This window comes from Bos grunniens, chromosome 7, assembly GCF_055505025.1.
Source record: "Bos grunniens cultivar Pamir isolate PY7600 chromosome 7, Bosgru_T2T1.0, whole genome shotgun sequence".
NCBI lineage: Eukaryota > Metazoa > Chordata > Mammalia > Artiodactyla > Bovidae > Bos > Bos grunniens.
In genome coordinates, this window is record NC_141171.1 from 39,399,298 (window position 1) to 39,418,233 (window position 18,936).

At 46.4% G+C, this 18,936-nt stretch overlaps 1 protein-coding gene and 1 non-coding gene across 2 annotated transcripts in view; one reads left to right on the forward strand and one right to left on the reverse strand.

Annotated features, from left to right (window-relative positions):
• Positions 1 to 18,936, reverse strand: part of COL23A1 (collagen type XXIII alpha 1 chain) — a 397,795-nt gene that overhangs the window by 45,351 nt on the left and 333,508 nt on the right. The window contains exon 4 of the mRNA XM_086411033.1: positions 6,763 to 6,789. Within this exon, the coding sequence (XP_086267159.1) occupies positions 6,763 to 6,789 (27 nt within the window). The remainder of the gene's footprint in view (positions 1 to 6,762; positions 6,790 to 18,936) is intronic.
• Positions 2,405 to 2,511, forward strand: LOC147369116 (U6 spliceosomal RNA). The gene has a single exon (XR_015168708.1). It is a non-coding gene; the product is annotated as a U6 spliceosomal RNA (small nuclear RNA).

Consider the following 18,936-nt stretch of genomic DNA (forward strand, 5'->3'; position numbering starts at 1 on the left):
ATATCATCTTCCCCAAGAGCTTTCTGATTATTTAATCCACCCAGTCAGCCCTCTCATCACATTCCCTGCTTTATTCTCTGTCTAGGACATTTTATTGTTTTGTTGGTTTCTTTTCTTTGTTTCTCTCCTCATCACTGCAGGGAGGGGCCTTGTCACTCCTGTTTGGTGCTAGTCCAAAGACCCAGGAAACTGTCTGGCATAGAGACGATGGCCAGTGGTGTTTCTGATGTGGGCACGCTCCCCTATTCCAGGGACTCTGCACCACTGGCCCTCAATGGGCTTCATCATTTCTATGTGCCTCTGGTCTCACAGCTTATCACTTTCCTCATACATTCAAATACACAAATCTTAAGCTCTGGAAAATTTACTAAGTACACATTTTCAATAACTATTTAAATTGTGTTCTGAAGGTGTAAAACAAACCCAAAAGTCATTAAAGCTCAGTGTTAAGAGTCAAAAAGTCCAAATACCAAAAAAAAGAGGAAATGTGAGGATTTTGATGTTGTAAATAGGAGATGGTGAGAAGCTTTCTATGCCAAAGTCAAGGTGTAGACAGTGCTGAGCCTTGCATGAGGGACAAGTCTTTTTGTCCTAGACAGAAGCCACAGTTTGGAGAGGAAAAAGGAGAGTGTGATAAGAAACCTCCAGGAAGGCCACAGCGACCCCAGTTGTCCTTTCCTCTCTGCTGCTGCTGCTGCTGCTAAGTTGCTTCAGTCGTGTCCAACTCTGTGCGACCCCATAGACGGCAGCCCACCAGGCTCCCCTGTCCCTGGGATTCTCCAGGCAAGAACACTGGAGTGGGTTGCCATTTCCTTCTCCAATGCATGAAAGTGAAAAGTGAAAGTGAAGTCACTCAGTTGTGTCCGACTCTTAGCGACCTCATGGACTGCAGCCTACCAGGCTCCTCCATCTATGGGATTTTCCAGGCAAGAGTACTGGAGTGGGGTGCCATTGCCTTCTCCGCCCTTCCTCTCTATCCTATGGTAAGTTGGCTGTTGGCTACCCCTCCCCATAGTTCCCCAAAGACTGCAACTGGGTCTGATTCTCTTTGTGCTATCCTCATACACAACACACCTCTTGGATTTGTTGAGCAGAGCCAATTCTGCTATTTATGAGATCTCACTTTATCAACATGAATGCTGATTACTACCCCTAAATGTAAGAGTGCTGTATCAAGGGCTCCTCTGCAGGTCCCACCTTGGACTGACAACGTCCTGAGTTTAAAATTCCCCCTGTGCTGCTCATTTCATGATGTCTGCTGTCCCTGGATCAAATGAAACTTGAAAATTCTTAAATGCCTGGTCATCTCTTGAAATTCTATCCCTGCAATTCCAAGTTCTACCACCAGATGGCAGTTAGGGTTACATGCTGCTGCTGCCGCTGCTAAGTCGCTTCAGTCGTGTCCGACTCTGTGCGACCCCATAGATGGCAGCCCACCAGGCTCCCCGTCCCTGGAATTCTCCAGGCAAGAACACTGGAGTGGGTTGCCATTTCCTTCTCCAATGCATGAAAGTGAAAAGTGAAAGTGAAGTCGCTCAGTCATGTCCGACTCTTCACGACCCCATGGACTGCAGCCCACCAGGCTCCTCTGTCCATGGGACTCTCCAGGCAAGAGTACTGGAGTGGGGTGCCATTGCCAGGATTACATGAATTTTATCAAAACTAATTTCATCTGCGATTGCTTCTAATGAAAATATACCCGAAATTAAAACAAGATACATACTTACACTGACATCCATAAATTTTTACCTATAATATTAGCATAGATTTAAAAGTATAATACCCTTGATTGGCCAAGGCTTTGGGAAACAAGTAGCATTCATGTGCTGTTGATGGGAATGTAAATTAGCACAGCCTTCGGGAGGGCAATTTGACAGTACACATCAAAAGCCTTAAACATGTGCAAACCCTTTGGGCCAGCAAGTCAACTTCTAGACGTTTATTCTAAGGAGATAATTATGGAAATAAGCTTAGATTTATTCCCATCATGTTGACTACAAGAGTGAAAGATTGTCAACATAAATAACATGACTTGGAGACTGGTTAAATCAATTACATATATGGCAAAATGCTATGCAGCTATTACTTTCTATAAAAATTTCTTAATGATGTAGGTAAGTCTCATTCTATATTAAGTGAAAAAAAATAGGTCACAAAAAAGTATGTCCACTGTAATCTCATTTTTATAATAATAAAAATAAAAATAAACTTGTATACAAAAAGTATGGGAAGAACAAACACCAAAATATTGAGAGGACTTATCTGTGGGTGGTAGGATTACGGATAATTTTTTTTTTCTTTTTGTGCTTTTCTCTATTTTGGGAAGGTTTTTATAAAAATCATGCTTCTTTCGTCATCAGCAGAGAGCTATTCATGAACCCTTGCAGTAGAAAAGGACAGGCTGGTGCTTGTTTCGGCAGCACATATACTAAAATTGGAACGATACAGAGAAGATTAGCATGGCCCCTGCGCAAGGATGACACGCAAATTCGTGAAGCGTTCCATAAAAAAAAAAAAAGAAAAGAAAAGGACAGGCTGGCCTCTGTATAGGGAGACTGTGGACAAGGTGACCACAGGCCCTTTTCCGTCCACAACCTGCCCCATGTACGTACTCAGCTTCTATGCCCCTGTCCCTCTGCTGCCCCTGCCGGGTCCACATACGGACTTAGTTTCAGCTGCTCTCCTCACAGGGTGGGGAGGGGCACCCTGGATTAACCCAGAACACACAGCTGGCGCAGTCTTCACCACAGCCACCCTGCTTAACTCTTTTCTTGCTCTTACTTCCCTTTAGGAAGTGACATGTTTTTAGCACAAAGAAAAAGAAAAACCTCCCTGAGGCTGGTCCTGAAGTTTACTAAATTGCAGAAAAAAGCCCCTAAAACTTTTTCTAACACTGACAGTTCTCAGGGTTTCGGTAAAACTTTTACAACTTTGAAATGCTTATTTAACCTATTGTTGGTAGCCCGCTAGAAGGTATATAAAGCTCTGCTCAAGTTAACGACGGGGGTAATCTCCTTTACTCTCTTCTGATGTCTATGTCAGAAGCCTTTTCTGTTTCCTTTCAGTAAACCTCACTGCAAAAAAAAGAAAGAAAGAAAGAAAACTGCTCTCAAAGCCATTTACCTTTCTAAATGCTGCCAACGTGTGTTGGTGGATACATTTCCTAAGCCTGTCTTTCTTTCCATCAAGGTTGTGTGAGGTGAGGAAGATAGAGGTATTATTGAGGGCTGCCACCTGACATCCTACACTTGGGCTCTGGGTGTATTCTCCCATTTAAACCTTTAGCTCTGTCAATGTGATTTCCCCACGTTCCAAGTACCCCAGTTCGCCCAGCTGAGCCAGGACAGGACTTGGGTCAGACAGATTCAAAGCCTGTGAATACTCAGCACATGAGGTGCCTCTCGGGCGGCCAGGCCCTTCACGCTACAGAGGTCACCTTACCCCTGGGTGACCACATGGAACCGTCTGTAAGCAGAGCCCAGGCTGGGAGCTAGGGCCTCCATCAGCTGAGAGGTCCGAATTTCAGCCTAAAACACATAGACCCCTGAGCCTGCAGAATTTCCTTCCAACCTCCCCCCGCCCACATAGGTCTGCTTCCCTCCTACGAGTGGAAGCCAGGCAGGGTGTCACCTTCACCCTGAGGGCCCACTAAAGGGACAGCCTCTGAGGCCTGGAACAAGGGTGCTCAGAAGCACACAGCTGGGTGAGCTGACTGGCTCCCGGCACTGGAGGCATGAACACCATGAACTCAGAAGCAAGCAAGGCAAGCCCACCCAGGGAAGATGCCCAGATCTGTGTGGAATGGTGCATGCATGCTGAGTCACTTCAGCTTGTCCGACTCTTTGTGACCCCATGGACTGCAGCCTGCCAGGCTCCTCTGTCCATGGGATTCTTCAGGCAAGAATACTGGAATGGGTTGCCATTTCCTTCTCCAGGGGATCTTCCTGACCCAGGGATCCAACCTGCATCTCTCATGTCTCTTGTATTGGCAGGTGGGTTCTTTATCACTAGAGCCACGTGGGAAGTCAGAAGGGAGGAGTTGCATGCAAACTGGGGATGGGTGACCGCAGGAAAAGGAGCAACAAGCCCTGGGGTAACTGTGGGTGTGATACCAGCTTCTTACCCAGCCCAGTCTGCTCGGGGCTACCCAGAAACAAGAAGCCTAAGGGGCCAAGGGCACAAGGGCGGGGAGGGCTTGCTGGGCTCTAACCTGCTTCCTTTCCAGAAAGCTCCCAACTTCATACCAGGTGAACACACCTCTTCTTTGGCCTCCCCATCTCAAATTCACAGACCCTATCTCTAACCTGGGCTCAGCACCAAAAACCTCGCACACTATATGCTTAGTTGCTCAGTCATGTCCAACTCTGGGACCCCATGGACAGTAGCCCGCCAGACTCCTGTTCATGGGGATTCTCCAGGCAAGAATACTGGAGTGGGTTACCATGCCTTCCTCCGGGGGATCTTCCCAATCCGGGGATCTTCCCAATCCAGGGATCAAACCCAGGTCTCCTCCATTGCAGGCAGATTCTTTACCAGCTGAGCTACCAGGGAAGCCCCAAACCCCAGGCTTAATTTCCTGGGATTCAATTCCCAGCTGCCGAATTCTGCAGGGGGACTCTGGCCCGTCACCCACAGAGCCTGCTGACCACCCCCACAGCCTGCTCCATCCTGGGAGGAAGGGCAAGGATGGTGGCAGAGGGAGTTGAGGCTCTGTGGGAGGTAGACTGGACCCTCTGGCAGCTGGTGTAGAGCTCCCTGCCCCTTACCCGGGCTAAATGACTCCCACAGTCAGCCAGCAGCCTCTCTGATGCTCACAGCCAGGGAGAAGGAACCTCTGGCTGTCATGCGCTCAGAGGAGACAGTAATAGGGGAAGAGCCACTACTCACTCCCCTGGGGCTTCCCTGGTAGCTCAGTGGTAAAGAATCTGCCTGCCAATGTAGGAGACACGGGTTCGATCCCTGGTCCGGGAAGATCCCACATGCCTCGGAGCGATTAAGCCCACTCACCACATTACTGAGTCTGTGCTCTAGACTCCGGGAACTGCAACGATTGAGCCCATGTGCAGCAGCTACTGAAACCCGCGTGCTCTAGAGCCTGTGCTCCTCAACAAGAGAGGTCACCGCAGTGAGAAGCCCACACACTTCAACAAAGAGTAGCCCCCGCTCTTTACAACTAGAGAAAAGCCCGCGAAGCAAAGAAGACCCAGCACAGCCAAAAAAAAAGTAACCCTGGAGTGTAAAAGGCAATAAGGTAATGCCAGGAGTGGTTCTGTCAGAACTGTCCAGAGCTCCTGGGCTAGTGAAGCAAGTGCGCCCAAGACATGAAGGTGAAATATTCTAGCAAAAGCTTCTAGTTCCCCAAGAGCCTGGCTGCCATGTCTGGGAATGAGAGGCCTGACTCCTTCCTCCCGCATCAGGAAAAGTTGCTGGGGAGGTGGTGGCGCCCTGACCTGCTGTGTGCTCCTGCGGGATGAAGGCGGATCGTGGCTGGCTTCACATTTCATTCTTAACCCATGCACGGCTGGGTGTTTCTAATCTGAGGGTCCAGGCTGCTTGCTGCTGGGGGAGCTGCCCTGGCCAGCCAGGAGGTTCCAAACTCCACTCCGGACTCAGAATGGACCACTCCAGACATGAGGGAAATGCCCCCTAAATTTCCACCAAGTCTTGTAGGCTAGGTTTGTGACACATTTTGTGCAGCTATCACCTCCTCTGCCTTAATTAATCCCAGCTCCAATGCTGTAAGGGAGGTTTTGAATCACCCCGGGTCACAGAGCAGGAAACTGAAGCTCACAGAGGGCCAGAGCCTTCCCCAAGGTCATCCATATACGAGACAGCAGTGTTGGAACCCATGCCCCGGTCTCCCTGATGCTTGGGGCTGGAGTGCTTTCCACAGCCTCCTTGGAAGGCAACTCCTGGAAGACTGGGGGACCCACCTTCTGCCCCTGCCTACCCCTGTCAGCCCATCCTGAGTGTGGACAGAGCTGGCGGCTAGAGAGGCCCCTGAATTTATCGACGTTTACCCTCCCTGCATCCTCCTGGCCTGAGGCACAGGACAAATGTGTCTCCTGACAGGACGGTCCTGTTGTACTTTCCTTCACCGGGCTCGCCCCCTGCTCTTTCTTTATCAGGACTTCTGGATGCTGCTGTCACGGGCAGGACCCGACAGCGGCACAACCTCGTGTCACCGTGCTTCCGCTGTGGTGCTCACTCGGCTCAGGCTGGGGACGTCCATTCCAGGTATAAGCTAGCTTTTAGGTTTAACTGTAAAAGATCTGAGAAGTAATGACACCAAAGAGGCCAAATAGGAACCACCCAGTCTCCGGTTCTGGAGTGGTGACAGGACACGGGGGGCTGGGACAGAGAGTCTCCTGTTCCCTGGGAAGAGGACGACATCCAAGCCTGTTGGGGAGCACTCACTCCACGGTCAAGGACTGGACCCTGGGCTCAGGGCTGACACACTGGCTGGGAAGAGCAGTGTTGGCTGGTCTCAGCATGCCCATGAGACTCTTGAAGGCTATTTGATTTGTCTGCAGGGCCGCTGGAGGGGCAGACGGTTCCTGCCAGGACGGCCTTGCAGACCCGCACATTTTGCATCTCCACAGAACTAATGCTAATCCATCCACAGAGAGACTGCGGCCACTGAGGAGCAGAGGTGCAGGAGAGGGAGGAGAGGGGTGCAGACAGTTAAATAAAGGCACAGAGGAAGAAGACTGGCTAGAGAGTAAAGGGCAAAGAGAGAGAAAAAAATAAATGGCAAATTACCGGGTAGCCATCTCGTCCCGATTGCCCCTGTGGTAATTAATATGTCGTTAATAATTAGACCTTCGGTAGAAAAACCATATGGCAACACTTAGAACTCAATCAGGGCCCCAGATCCCCCCCACCCCTGTGTCTGCAGGGTTTGCAGCAGAGGCTGCTGACAGACTCCTTCAAGGGGGAATGCAAGGCTGAAGTGGGTCTGGGGGATGGAGCACCTCGTCCCCACCTCATTGACCTGGCTGGAGGGGTCACCAGGGCACACATCACAGTGTCTTCCTCACGTCAGCCGAGGCACATGGCAAAGACCTTGTGGAGTTATAGGGGATGGCATCCTAGCTACCACGACAATGCTCCTTCACGGGCCTCACAGGTTTCCTGTCTGTTGCCCCTGGGAATGAGGTGACCCGAGGAAGACAGCCCTTGGAAGTCAGAGGTATGGGGACACGTTGATGGCTACCGGATGCTTCTCTGACCCCATGTGCTTGAAGTAGTGGCTGCCCAGACACTGGACAACACATCGGCCTCCACTTCAGGTTGCCATGGTAGCTATGGAGCCACCTTCCAGAATCCCATGGGGTCTTTGCCACGTGCAGCCTGAGAACTCTGCATTTGTTTAATTCATTTAGTCATTTTACAGCCAGGTTAAAAAACACAGACATACACACAACAAGACAAATTTGCTCCATAGCCCTCTGCGTTCCGCACTTTGGCGAGTTCACACAGGCTAGCCTCCACTTGACTCAACTGCGTAAAACTGCTCCTGGCCCATAAATCTACACATTCCGGCTTTCTTCCTCAAAGGGGTGCTGCTACATGCACCAGGACGTTCAGATTCTGAAGGGTGCGGATTGGGAAATGAATCATGGTTAAGTTGAAGTAAAAATGAAGCTGCTCATCTGAAAGGAATTCCTTCAGAAGATTAATTTTGGCTCAAGCAGACCGTCATTGTGTTTCTTGAATGAATTCATTGGGATTTATCAGGCTCTGAAAAACTGCCAAGATGAATCAAAGGCAGACTTGTCATGGGTCTTGGAGAAGGAATGGGATTTCTGGGGCTGCTGTGGATCCAGTAGCCACCCCCTCCCTCACACCCTTCTCCAACTCAGCACACTTACTGGCCAGCTGTACTCTCAAGGTCTCTGTTGCCCAACTCAGAGAGTCAAATATTTTGGCAAAGAAGGAAAACAGACCCCAGAATCTAGTGGTTAAGCCCCACTTATTCTTGACATAATTGCCTGACTCCAGAGTCCTTTCTGCCAAAGCACGTGAGATGAAAATGTTTACGCAGATCAACTGCTGCAGAAGGGTTAGGAAATACAGGCATGGTGCTTGTGCTTCTGTGCACCAAGTCAAAAAACTCGAGCCAGAGATTTTGATGAGGAGCAGCCAGGCGCATGCCAGCTCTCTTGGAAGGATAATGGTCACAGGATGCTTCACTGGGCAAGTCAAGCACATGGAATCCTGTGTTTGCATTCATCTACAAATGCCAAAAGAACATGTCCCCTGGCTGAGATTGAATTTTTTTTTTAAAGAATACACCTCTCTAATCAAATATTCTTTTCATAGAAGTGCTACACAGAGAGAAAACAAAATATCTTATCTTTCAGGAGCAGAGAACATAATCCAGGACACTTACAGGAGGACCTGCAAAACACAAGCAGAGAAGCCATAGTAAGTGTCAAAGGGAGAGAGGGTCTCCTTGCCCCGGCCAGCCCCTTCCTTGCACAGCTCCCAGTCACCCCTCCTTGCAAGGTTTTGATGCTGTCGTCAGCCCCAAAGCCAAGTGTCAGGGCAGAGGGAGCACCTCTGTCCTTGGAGGGACTGGATGGGTATGTGCGTGGTTATGACAATCCAGCAAGTTTTGGTTTGTGCATTCATGACATGAGGCTGCTGTTGCTTCCTGCTTGGGGCACACCCATGTTGGGCTTTGCCAGGCAGGGTAGGAATCAGATCTGTTCCTTCTTGAAGAATACATTTTGGAGCTCAATGGGGGTTGGTTCATTTCTGGGGAAAGGGAGATACTTGAGAAAGAAAACATTTTGGGCAGAGGGGAGAATACTCCTAACAGGCACTGGCTATGTGCTTGTGTGGCTGAGCAGATGTGTAAGGAGGTGGAGGGGGCCCATAGCCCAGCTCTGGGGTTAGTGGTGCTGAGCCTGGCTGTGTGTAGGGAAATTTGAAGGGGGCCAGTCTAGAAGCACAGGTGGCAGCTCCAGTAAGGCTGGTGCAAGCAAGCTGAGACTTGCCCCATGGAGGACACACAGGTATTCCTCACCTTAGAGTGTATACACCACATTGCACAGCCATGACTGCATTTGACCTACTCAGTAATCTTTGAGGTATGACAAACATGCCCATCGGCAGGTGACAACACAGAGGCTCAGAGCGAAAGAAGTGACTTGTCTAAGGACACATTGTTGGTTAGGGATGGAATTTATGTCTGAAGGAAGTCTCCCGATTCTCAGATCCTACACATATTCCACTAAAAGCCACAATGCTGCCAAACCAGGGACTCCTCTGCTTGTTCCTCTCCAACCCCAGACCTCAGTCTGGAGGGTGAGGCCAGAACACAGAGGCGGCCCTCGGCAGTCAGCCACCCCTACGTTTTCATGGATCAGTGTTGGGTGCAGGTAGCGGGACCAGGGGTGAGAGAGGCCACGATCTCTGACTCTCAGAATTCTCCTTGGATGGATTGATACTTGAGAAAACAACGGCACAGGAAGGAAGCACAAGAAGCTCCCAGCTCATCATGAGAGACCAGAGCCAGGCTGGGCTGACTGGGGACGGGAGGCTAGGCTGAGTCCAGAGGGTGGGGCATGGTTATCTGGCAGAGGAAGAGGGAGGGAAAAACTCCAAACACGCCAAGTCACTGAGCATCTAGGGTTCAGGTAAAGCTGAGCAGGCTGCAGGAGGGCAAGACCTGGGGAGAAGGCAAGTCAGCCAGACCACAGTGTCTTGTTTCCATGTCATCATCTGGGGGTGGGGGGCGTGATCTGAAGGACAGTGGGGGCCACTGAAGGTTTCTGCACAGAGGAGTGATTCGAGGGGATAAAAGTGGGCTTGAGGATGTGTTGCAGTCATCCCCCTGTAGGTGACAGTGGCCTGGACTTGGGGACTGGCAGAGGAGAAGAAGAAAAGTGAGTCAGATGGACTTGCCAGTGAGGACAGACAGAACTTGCTCATGGATTTAATGGTGGAGGGTGAGTGAAGAGGTGATGGGATAGAGGAAGGAGAGCGATGAGACAAAGCTCTTTCACTTCAAAAATTGATGCATGAGGTGCTAATGTCTGAGAATGTAACCTGATGGGGGGTGCGTTCTGTGCATACCCTAAATCTAGACTAGGGGCGGGGCGGGTTGTTGGCCATGTGGATGTCTGTACTGCTGGTATCTCACTTCCAGACAGCTGCCCCACTCTCTGTTTTACCAAAAAGAGGAAAGCCACCAGATGGACTTACTATCACCTTTCTGATGCCACACGCACACACCTGCCCGCACCTTCACCTGTGCCTGGCCTACTCCATGTTTGGTTAACTCTGATAGAAGACATGTCCACATGTTGAGGTGTGGGGAAGTCATTCTGGCTTATTCATGAGTTAACTTGGATTTTCTGCGAACTAAAACATCCTATTTATGGCCAATCAAAATACACTTACTTCTGCTTTAATTATTAAAGAAAAGGATGCATTGATCAGAAGTAAAGACTGTTCATGTTAAAAATAAAGAGCAAATGCATCCCTTCCTGGGATGCCAATGCTGGTACTCTTTTGATAAGACAGCTTCCCAGGTGCCAAGGCCATACTGACTCACTAGGTACCTGATGATCTGTTTTATTTTTAAACCTTCAAAGAATGTATCCCTGACTTGTTTGAGGTTCTTTGTTCTTTTTTTTAAAACACAACATGATTGTATTTGAATATACAACCAAAATACAAAACACCATAGTAAACTGATGGAAATGAAATATGGTATTTCATTTGCATTGCATGAAAATAGCTAAAATCCCTAGTTATGAGTTCTTAGAAACCAGTAACAAAGACACTGATATACCAAGGAAAATGAAAAAAAAAAAAAAAAACAGAAGAAAATGAAATAACAAAGCGACAAGTAAAGATTAAGCATATATGAAGATTATTGAGCTAAATTAAAACAGAATAAAAGCAATTTCTTTGTAATATCACATTGTCAAAGATTAAAAATGTAACATTTGTGCAGTTTCAGGAAACATACCCATATAAACACTGAGGGACAAGATTGATGAAGTCCCATCTATATAGTAGGGAAAAATATATTATAATTTAATTATATAATTTATAATTCTAAGTTCAAACTCAGTCCAAATTCTGAGTGTGGACTCAGAATTATAAAATTTGGGTATCCTTAGTCCTAGCAGTTTCAATTTATTGGAATTATTTCTACAAATTAGTCAGATAAATTTAATCTATATAAACCATGTTTACCACATAGAAAATTTGTAGCTAATATACATACCCCCAAAATGACATGCATATTAATTTATCAATAAATCCAAAAGGATGTGCACAAGATTTCATTAATAGTAGATAACACAGATAGAGTTGGCAGAATTAGAGGAGGAAAAAAGCCATTTAATAAGTAAAATATTACACTTCACAAATTACCATATCCTTTGAAATCTTGGAAAAGATGATTTTTTATGAATTAATTTTAAATTTCCCTGTGATAAGTTAAAAATTTAAATATATGCAGTTATAGGAGCATTGAAATGAAGCCTTGAAGTTACACCATCCTGAGCAGTGTAACAATATCTCCATCATTCAAGCTCCTGAGATATAGTCCAATGGCAGCAATAAAACAGTCAACTTGCCTGGTTACTATTCTCTCCAGTATCACCCTTTGGGTCACTTTTAAACTTGAGCCTTCTCAGCCTGTTTTTCTGATCTACTGCTGCTGCTGTTAAGTCACTTCAGTCGTGTCTGACTCTGTGTGACCCCATAGACGGCAGCCCACCAGGCTCCCCCGTCCCTGGGGTTCTCCAGGCAAGAACACTGGAGTAGGTTGCCATCTCCTTCTCAATGCGTGAAAGTGAAAAGTGAAAGTGAAGCCGCTCAGTCATGTCCGACTCTTAGCGACGCCATGGACTGCAGCCTACCAGGCTCCTCCATCCATGGGATTTTCCAGGCAAGAGAACTGGAGTGGGGTGCCATTGCCTTCTCCGTTTCTGATCTACAGGGAGTGTCTATTGCAACACACTGATGAGGATTCTCCATACTTTATGAAGACTGTCTTTGGCTTTACAGAAGATGGTGGTAGAAGCAATGACATCAGTTTTCCTAATTAGTCATCACAATCATTATCACCAAGGGGGTTCTCCTGGACCCAGAGGTGAGAGTGAAGAACATTTGGAATGAAGAATACTGCATCAGGTCTGGTGGTACCAACTGTTGAGATTAGAAACAAAGAAGACAAAAGTATCTTTTCTTGGAACTATCATCTCCCTGTGGTTTACAGATGAGATTTATACATTAAGGAACTCCAAAGGGAGAGAAATGTCCCTGATGGTGACAGATATCCTCCACCAGTTCAGTTCAGTTCAGTCGATCCGTTGTGTCTGACTCTTTGCGACCCCATGAACTGCAGCACACCAGGCCTCCCTGTCCATCACCAACTCCCGGAGTTCACCCAGACTCACGTCCATTGAGTTAGTGATGCCATCCAGCCATCTCATCCTCTGTTGTCCCCTTTTCCTCCTGCCCCCAATCCCTTCCAGCATTAGGGTCTTTTCCAATGAGTCAACTCTTCCATGAGGTGGCCAAAGTACTGAAGTTTCAGCTTTAGCATCATTCCTTCCAAAGAAATCCCAGGGCTGATCCCCTTCAGAATGGACTGGTTGGATCTCCTTGCAGTCCAAGGCACTCTCAAGAGTCTTCTCCAACACCACACTTCAAAAGCATCAATTCTTCGGCACTCAGCTTTCTTCACAGTCCAACTCTCACATCCATATGTGACCACAGGAAAAACCATAGCCATGTTCGTCTCAAATCCCATCTTCTCCCTTCTTTCTGTGGATAAGCGAATACTCTTGTTTCACTGTGTATGGTTCTCTGCTGCACTAGTATCTAAGTCACAGGCTCTTCAGGATCACTCAAAAGCTGTTCGTAAGAGTCACTGGGAGTACAGAGTTGGATACAATAGCCCAACACTTCCAAGATGTCAATGCTGCTGCGGCTGCTAAGTCACTTCAGTCGTGTCTGACTCTGTGTGACCCCATAGACGGCAGCCCATCAGGCTCCCCCGTCCCTGGGATTCAATAGGTAATGATGAAGACAGGCACAAAATGGCTGTATCTTTAAAACACCCTCTGTTGTTTATATGTTGCTTTAAAAATTCTAAAGGCAGAAAATAGCAGCAGTCCCTTCTTTTCTGATCTATTAATACAGTAAAATTTTGCTATGTTTTTCCAGACAACTTTCTATTCAATAATTCGCATTTGCATTTTTAGATTGTCACGTAGCAATAGACAAATATATAAACAGTGTTTTAGTATTTTACTTACGCATGTGAAAAAATTTTTTAAAGATTACTAAAATAATCACCATTATAGTTAACACTAGTTAGTTCAGTTAGCATTACTTAACTCTATTATCGGAGAAGGCAATGGCAACCCACTCCAGTACTCTTGCCTGCAAAATCCCATGGATGGAGGAGCCTGGTAGGCTGCAGTCCATGGGGTTGCTAAGAGTTGGACACGACTGAGCGTCTTCACGTTCACTTTTTACTTTCATGCAGTGGAGAAGGAAATGGCAACCCACTCCAGTCTTCTTGCCTGGAGGATCCCAGGGACAGGGGAGCCTGGTGGGCTGCCGTCTATGGGGTCGCACAGAGTCGGACACGACTGAAGCAACTTAGCAGCAGCAGCAACTCTATTATCAGGTTAGAATAAACACATTCTTCAGGAATAGTAACCACTAATATTTCAAATAAAAAACCCCGAGGCATATGAACACACCTCAATGCATACATTTAGTTGACATTTGTACAAAAATGACAATTTAAAAAATCATCTTGGGACTTCCCTGGTAGCACAGTGGCTAAGACTCTGGGCTCCCAATGCAGAGGGCCTGGGTTCAATACCTGGGTGCAGAAGCAGAGCCCATATGCCACAACTAAGGCCCCAGTGCAATCAAATAAATAAAAATAAGTAAATATTAAAAAAAATCAACTTAAAACACCCTTCAAAATTGGAATAGCTTTTTAGTGCTTGAATAATATTCATACGAATAAGCTCTCATTACAATTGTTCTTCTAATGGAGGGTCTTCATTCTGACATGACAGAAAAGTGGGCTGAAAACCATGCTTCTCTGAGGCAGTTTCTCAGAATTATCTGGGAGGCTGGCTTCCAGGCTACTGTCCTCACTTTGGCTCAAATAAAACTCTTTTCTATTTCTTTTATAGACTGTTTATTGATTATTTTTGTGGACAACTCAGAGAAGCTGACCCACCTCCTCTTTCCTGGGACCCTGCCACCCCCATGCTCCCCCAGTCACCGTCAAGCCTGACTTTCAAGCCCATCCTTCCCCATGGATCTGAACATGAGAAACCACCCTTCACTGCACGGCCTCCTTCGTTCCTGCCCCAGCTTCTCTCTCCCTCACAGATGCACTGTGAAAGAGGGGTCTCCTCTCACTCACCTTCTGTTCACCTTGTAACCCTCCGATTTGGATTCCATTCCTACTTCTCCATCAAAATGGCATTCACCAAATTTCCAAGGACCTCCTCCAATCAATAATCCTGACAAGGATTTCTTCCTGAAGTTATCTTCTACCTCCTTCTAGAAGCACTCTCATCCTTTGGCTTCCAAGATGTCCCATCCTTTCACCTCCCTGACTGTTCAGCTGACTCAGTCTCCTCTCCCAGCCCCACATGCTGAGGCTCCTCAAGGTTCAAGTCAAGTTCAGTTCTCTGCTCATCAGTCTCCTCTCTCCATCTTCCCCAAAGAGCTCTGTCACACTCACGGCTACACTAGGTGGAAGTGTCCCAAGTGTATATCTCCAGTGCTGATCATCCCTCAAAGTCCAGGCTCCCTTTTTGAGCTGCCTGCTTGATTTCCCCTTGAATAACCCCATGATTCCTTAAACTAGAATGCATAGTCATGCTCATGATTTTCTGCCCTCACACATGCTCCTCTCCAGCTCCTGAACTCAGTGGACGTCATCCCCTCCTTCCGAGCTGGTGAGCAGGAAAATGAGGAGTCCTCCTTGACACGATCTATTTGGCACATTCCCTGTTTGTTGCTCTGGAGCTCATCCACTTGGGTCTCTCCTCAGCACCACAACCTCATCCATGTTACCAGCATCTCCTGATTGTTGCAATAGCTTCTTCACCCGTCTCCTACTTCAGTCATCCCACAGACATTCACTGAGTGCCCACCGTTCCAGACCCTCTCCTGGGAACGCGGGATACAGCAGTGAAAGTGACAAGCATCCCTGTCCTAAGGAGCATCCCTGCTAGTGAGGGGACAGCTGAGATACACTAAGCATAAACAATGGTACGTCACCTGGAAGAGGACAGTGTCATGGAAAGAGAGAGGCAGCGGGACAGGGTATTTCTCCAGGATGAGAAGTGCATGTTTGCATAATGGAAGTCATCAGCAGGAAGGGGAAGACCTGATGTGTTAGAGAAAGGGGGATTCCTGGAACGATGCCCTTGAGGAGGCAAGAGGGACTGGCACTGGCACAGCTGTGGGTGGGAGCCTGGACAGGCCATCTGTGGAATGGGCAGGGAGGGAGAACATGCAGGTGTGTGACTGTGGTGGGATTTGTGGAAGTTCTCTTCCAACTGCCCCAACTGTGCTGGTGAAGTAGGAACTGAGGCCGTGAGTCACGAGTGAGGATTAAGTGGCTGAGGGTGTGAGGGGCTTCTGTGAGGTTATCAAGATCCCCAGGAGTTCACCTAGAAGTGGTGTTGGAAAGAGGACTGGAGACCCAGGAACTGAAACCCACTAGCTGTGAAAATGACGTGCCTGGGATCAGAGACAGCTTCAAATATGTAGACCTCATGTTCTCCAGTCTCCATTCAGAGGCTAGATGCAAGTCCGATCATGGCCCGTCCCTCCACTCCTCACTTTCCCATTGTTCTTAAGACAGAGGCTCAAATCCAAAGCCCTGTCCTTGCTGTGGGCTGCCCAGGCCTCTTCACCTGAGCCTGTCGAAATGTTGGCGTGAGAGCTGTTATTAATAGAAGGTGGTGGGCAGCCTAGTGGTTATTGGGACTAAGTCAAGTTGGATTCATACCGCTGCATGAATCAGGGTGAATTCCAAAAGGATCAAAGATTTACAAGCTTCAAAAAAAAAAATCATAAAAATCCTAAAGGAAAATGTGGGGAAATTTCTTTTTAACCATGGAGAGGAGCAGGCTTTCCCAAGAACAGTTCATAATTTAGAAGCTATGCCATAAAGTCAGATCCAACCATATAAAAGCAAAAATGTCTGCAAGGTACAAAGTCAAAAGCCAGAGTGGAAACATTTCCAACTCATGTCACAAAGGCTAGATAGTTCGATATAAAAGTATTCCTAAAAATCAACTCTAAAAACATCAATAATCTAACAGAAAAATGGTTAAAAGATATGAATAGAGAGAACAGAGAAAATATAGCCCTGAAGTATGCGAAACAAGAAATCTTTATTCTCAATAAAAGAAAGTTAAAGCTATATCATATCAGATGAGGAAAAGTGAAAAAATCTGACGGCTTATCATGTCAAGGGAAATGAGGACAGCCACCTCACACCTGGGTAGGGAGGATAAATCGGTACATTCTCTGCAGAGAGTGAGTTGGCAATACTAATTAAGATGTAAAATTTTTGTACCAGTTGCTACAATGATCCTCCTAGAAATCAATTCCATAGATATATCAACATATGTATAAGATGATAGGTGTATAAGAATACTCACTGCAGAACTGGTTGAGATAGTAAAGACATTAGAAACAGCACAAGTGGAATGGCTTAAAGAAATGATGGGATGCTTATGAAAGTGGGATACTAAGCAGCTTTGAAAAAGACCAAAGTAGTTCTGTATGTTCTGACATGGTATATTGTTACATTAAAAAAAAAAGGCATATAACATTATATTAATAGGTAGCCATTTATACTAAAAAAATTGGTAGACTTTTGTTTGTATAAATGTGGAACATCTCCATGTGGTCAGAAGAATTTGGTCATCAAGTTGCTTCCGAGTAGGGGAATAGTTGAGAGAACAGGAGAGGTGGGGAGAGACATCTTTTCACCACGGACTCTTTGATGCCATCGGATACACATGTGTAGCTCCCAAGTCAGACAAAGCAATAACTTTAACTTAAAAATGGCTGGATTCAGCACTTGTGTTTTTGTCTGGTCCTCCAGCTTTTGCGGCCTTTCCTCACACTCACTTCTAAGCTCCCTTCAATAAAGCTCAGACTATGATTATCATTCTGAGGGCCTGGGCGCCTGAGATAGGAGCCTGTGGCCTGGTGTAAGGTGCAGCTCAGGAGATGCAGGAGGAGCTGCAAGAGTAACCATCACTATTAACGACCTCAACAGCTCGTTGCATACTTAGAGGCTGTATTTTCTGTGTACTCTCTATTCATATCTTTGGACAATTTTTCTATTAGATTATTGATGTTTTTAGAGTTGATTTGTAAGAATACTTTTGTATCCAACTACACAGGCCAGAGACTATAAAACTCTCAGAGGAAAACATAGGCGGAACACTCTGACATTAACCGCAGCAAGATCTTTTTTGATTCATCTCCCAGAAAAATGGAAATAAGAAAAAAAATAAACAAATAGGACCTACTTAAACTCAAAATGTATGCAGGTCAGGAAGCAACAGTTAGAACTGGACGTGGAACAACAGACTGATTCCAAATAGGAAAAGAAGTACGTCAAAGCTGTATATTGTCACCCTGCTTATTTAACATATGCAGAGTACATCATGAGAAACGCTGGGCTGGAAGAAGCAGAAGCTGGAATCAAGATTGCCGGGAGAAATATCAATAACCTCAGATTGCAGATGACACCACCCTTATGGCAGAAAGTGAAGAGGAACTCAAAAGCCTCTTGATGAAAGTGAAAGAGGAGAGTGAAAAAGTTGGCTTAAAGCTCAACATTCAGAAAACTAAGATCATGGCATCTGGTCCCATCATTTCATGGGAAATAGATGGGGAAACAGTGGAAACAGTGTCAGACTTTATTTTTTTGGGCTCCAAAATCACTTACTCCTTGGAAGGAAAGTTATGACCAACCTAGATAGCATATTGAAAAGCAGAGACATTACTTTGCCAACAAAGGTCCATCTGGTCAAGGCTATGGTTTTTCCAGTGGTCATGTATGGATGTGAGAGTTGGACTGTGAAGAAAGCTGAGTGCTGAAGAAGTGATGCTTTTGAACTGTGGTGTTGGAGAAGACTCTTGAGAGTCCCTTGGACTACAAGCAGATCCAACCAGTTCATCCTAAAGGAGATCAGTCCTGGGTGTTCATTGGAAGAACTGATGTTGAAGCTGAAACTCCAAATCTTTGGCCACCTGATGCGAAGAGCTGACTTATTAGAAAAGACCCTGATGCTGGGAAAGATTGAGGGCAGGAGGAGAAGGGGATGACAGAGGATGAGATGGCTGGATGGCATCACCGACTCGATGGACGTGAGTTTGGGTAAACTCCGGGAGTTGGTGATGGACAGGGAGGCCTGGTGTGCTGCAATTCATGGGGTTGCAAAGAATTGGACATGACTGAGTGACTGAACACAACTGAACTGAAACTCAAAAGCTTTTGCACAGCAAAGGAAATAAACAAAATTAAAAGACAACACACAGGCTGGGAGAAAATATTTGAAAATGATGTGACTGACAAGGGATTAGTCTCCAGAATTTACAAACAGCTCATCATCAAAACAACCAATCCAATCAAAAATAGGCAGAAGACCTAAATAGACATTTCTCCGAAGAAGACATACAGATGGCCAATATGCACATAAAAGATGTTCAACATTTCTCTAGTTATTAGAGAAATGCAAATCAAAAATACAATGCGATATCACCTCACACTGGTCGGAAAGGCTATCATCAAAAAATCCACAAACAATAAATACTGGACAGTGTGTGGCGAGAAGGGAACCCTCCTACACTGATGGTGGGAATGTAAATTGATATAGCCACTATGGAGAA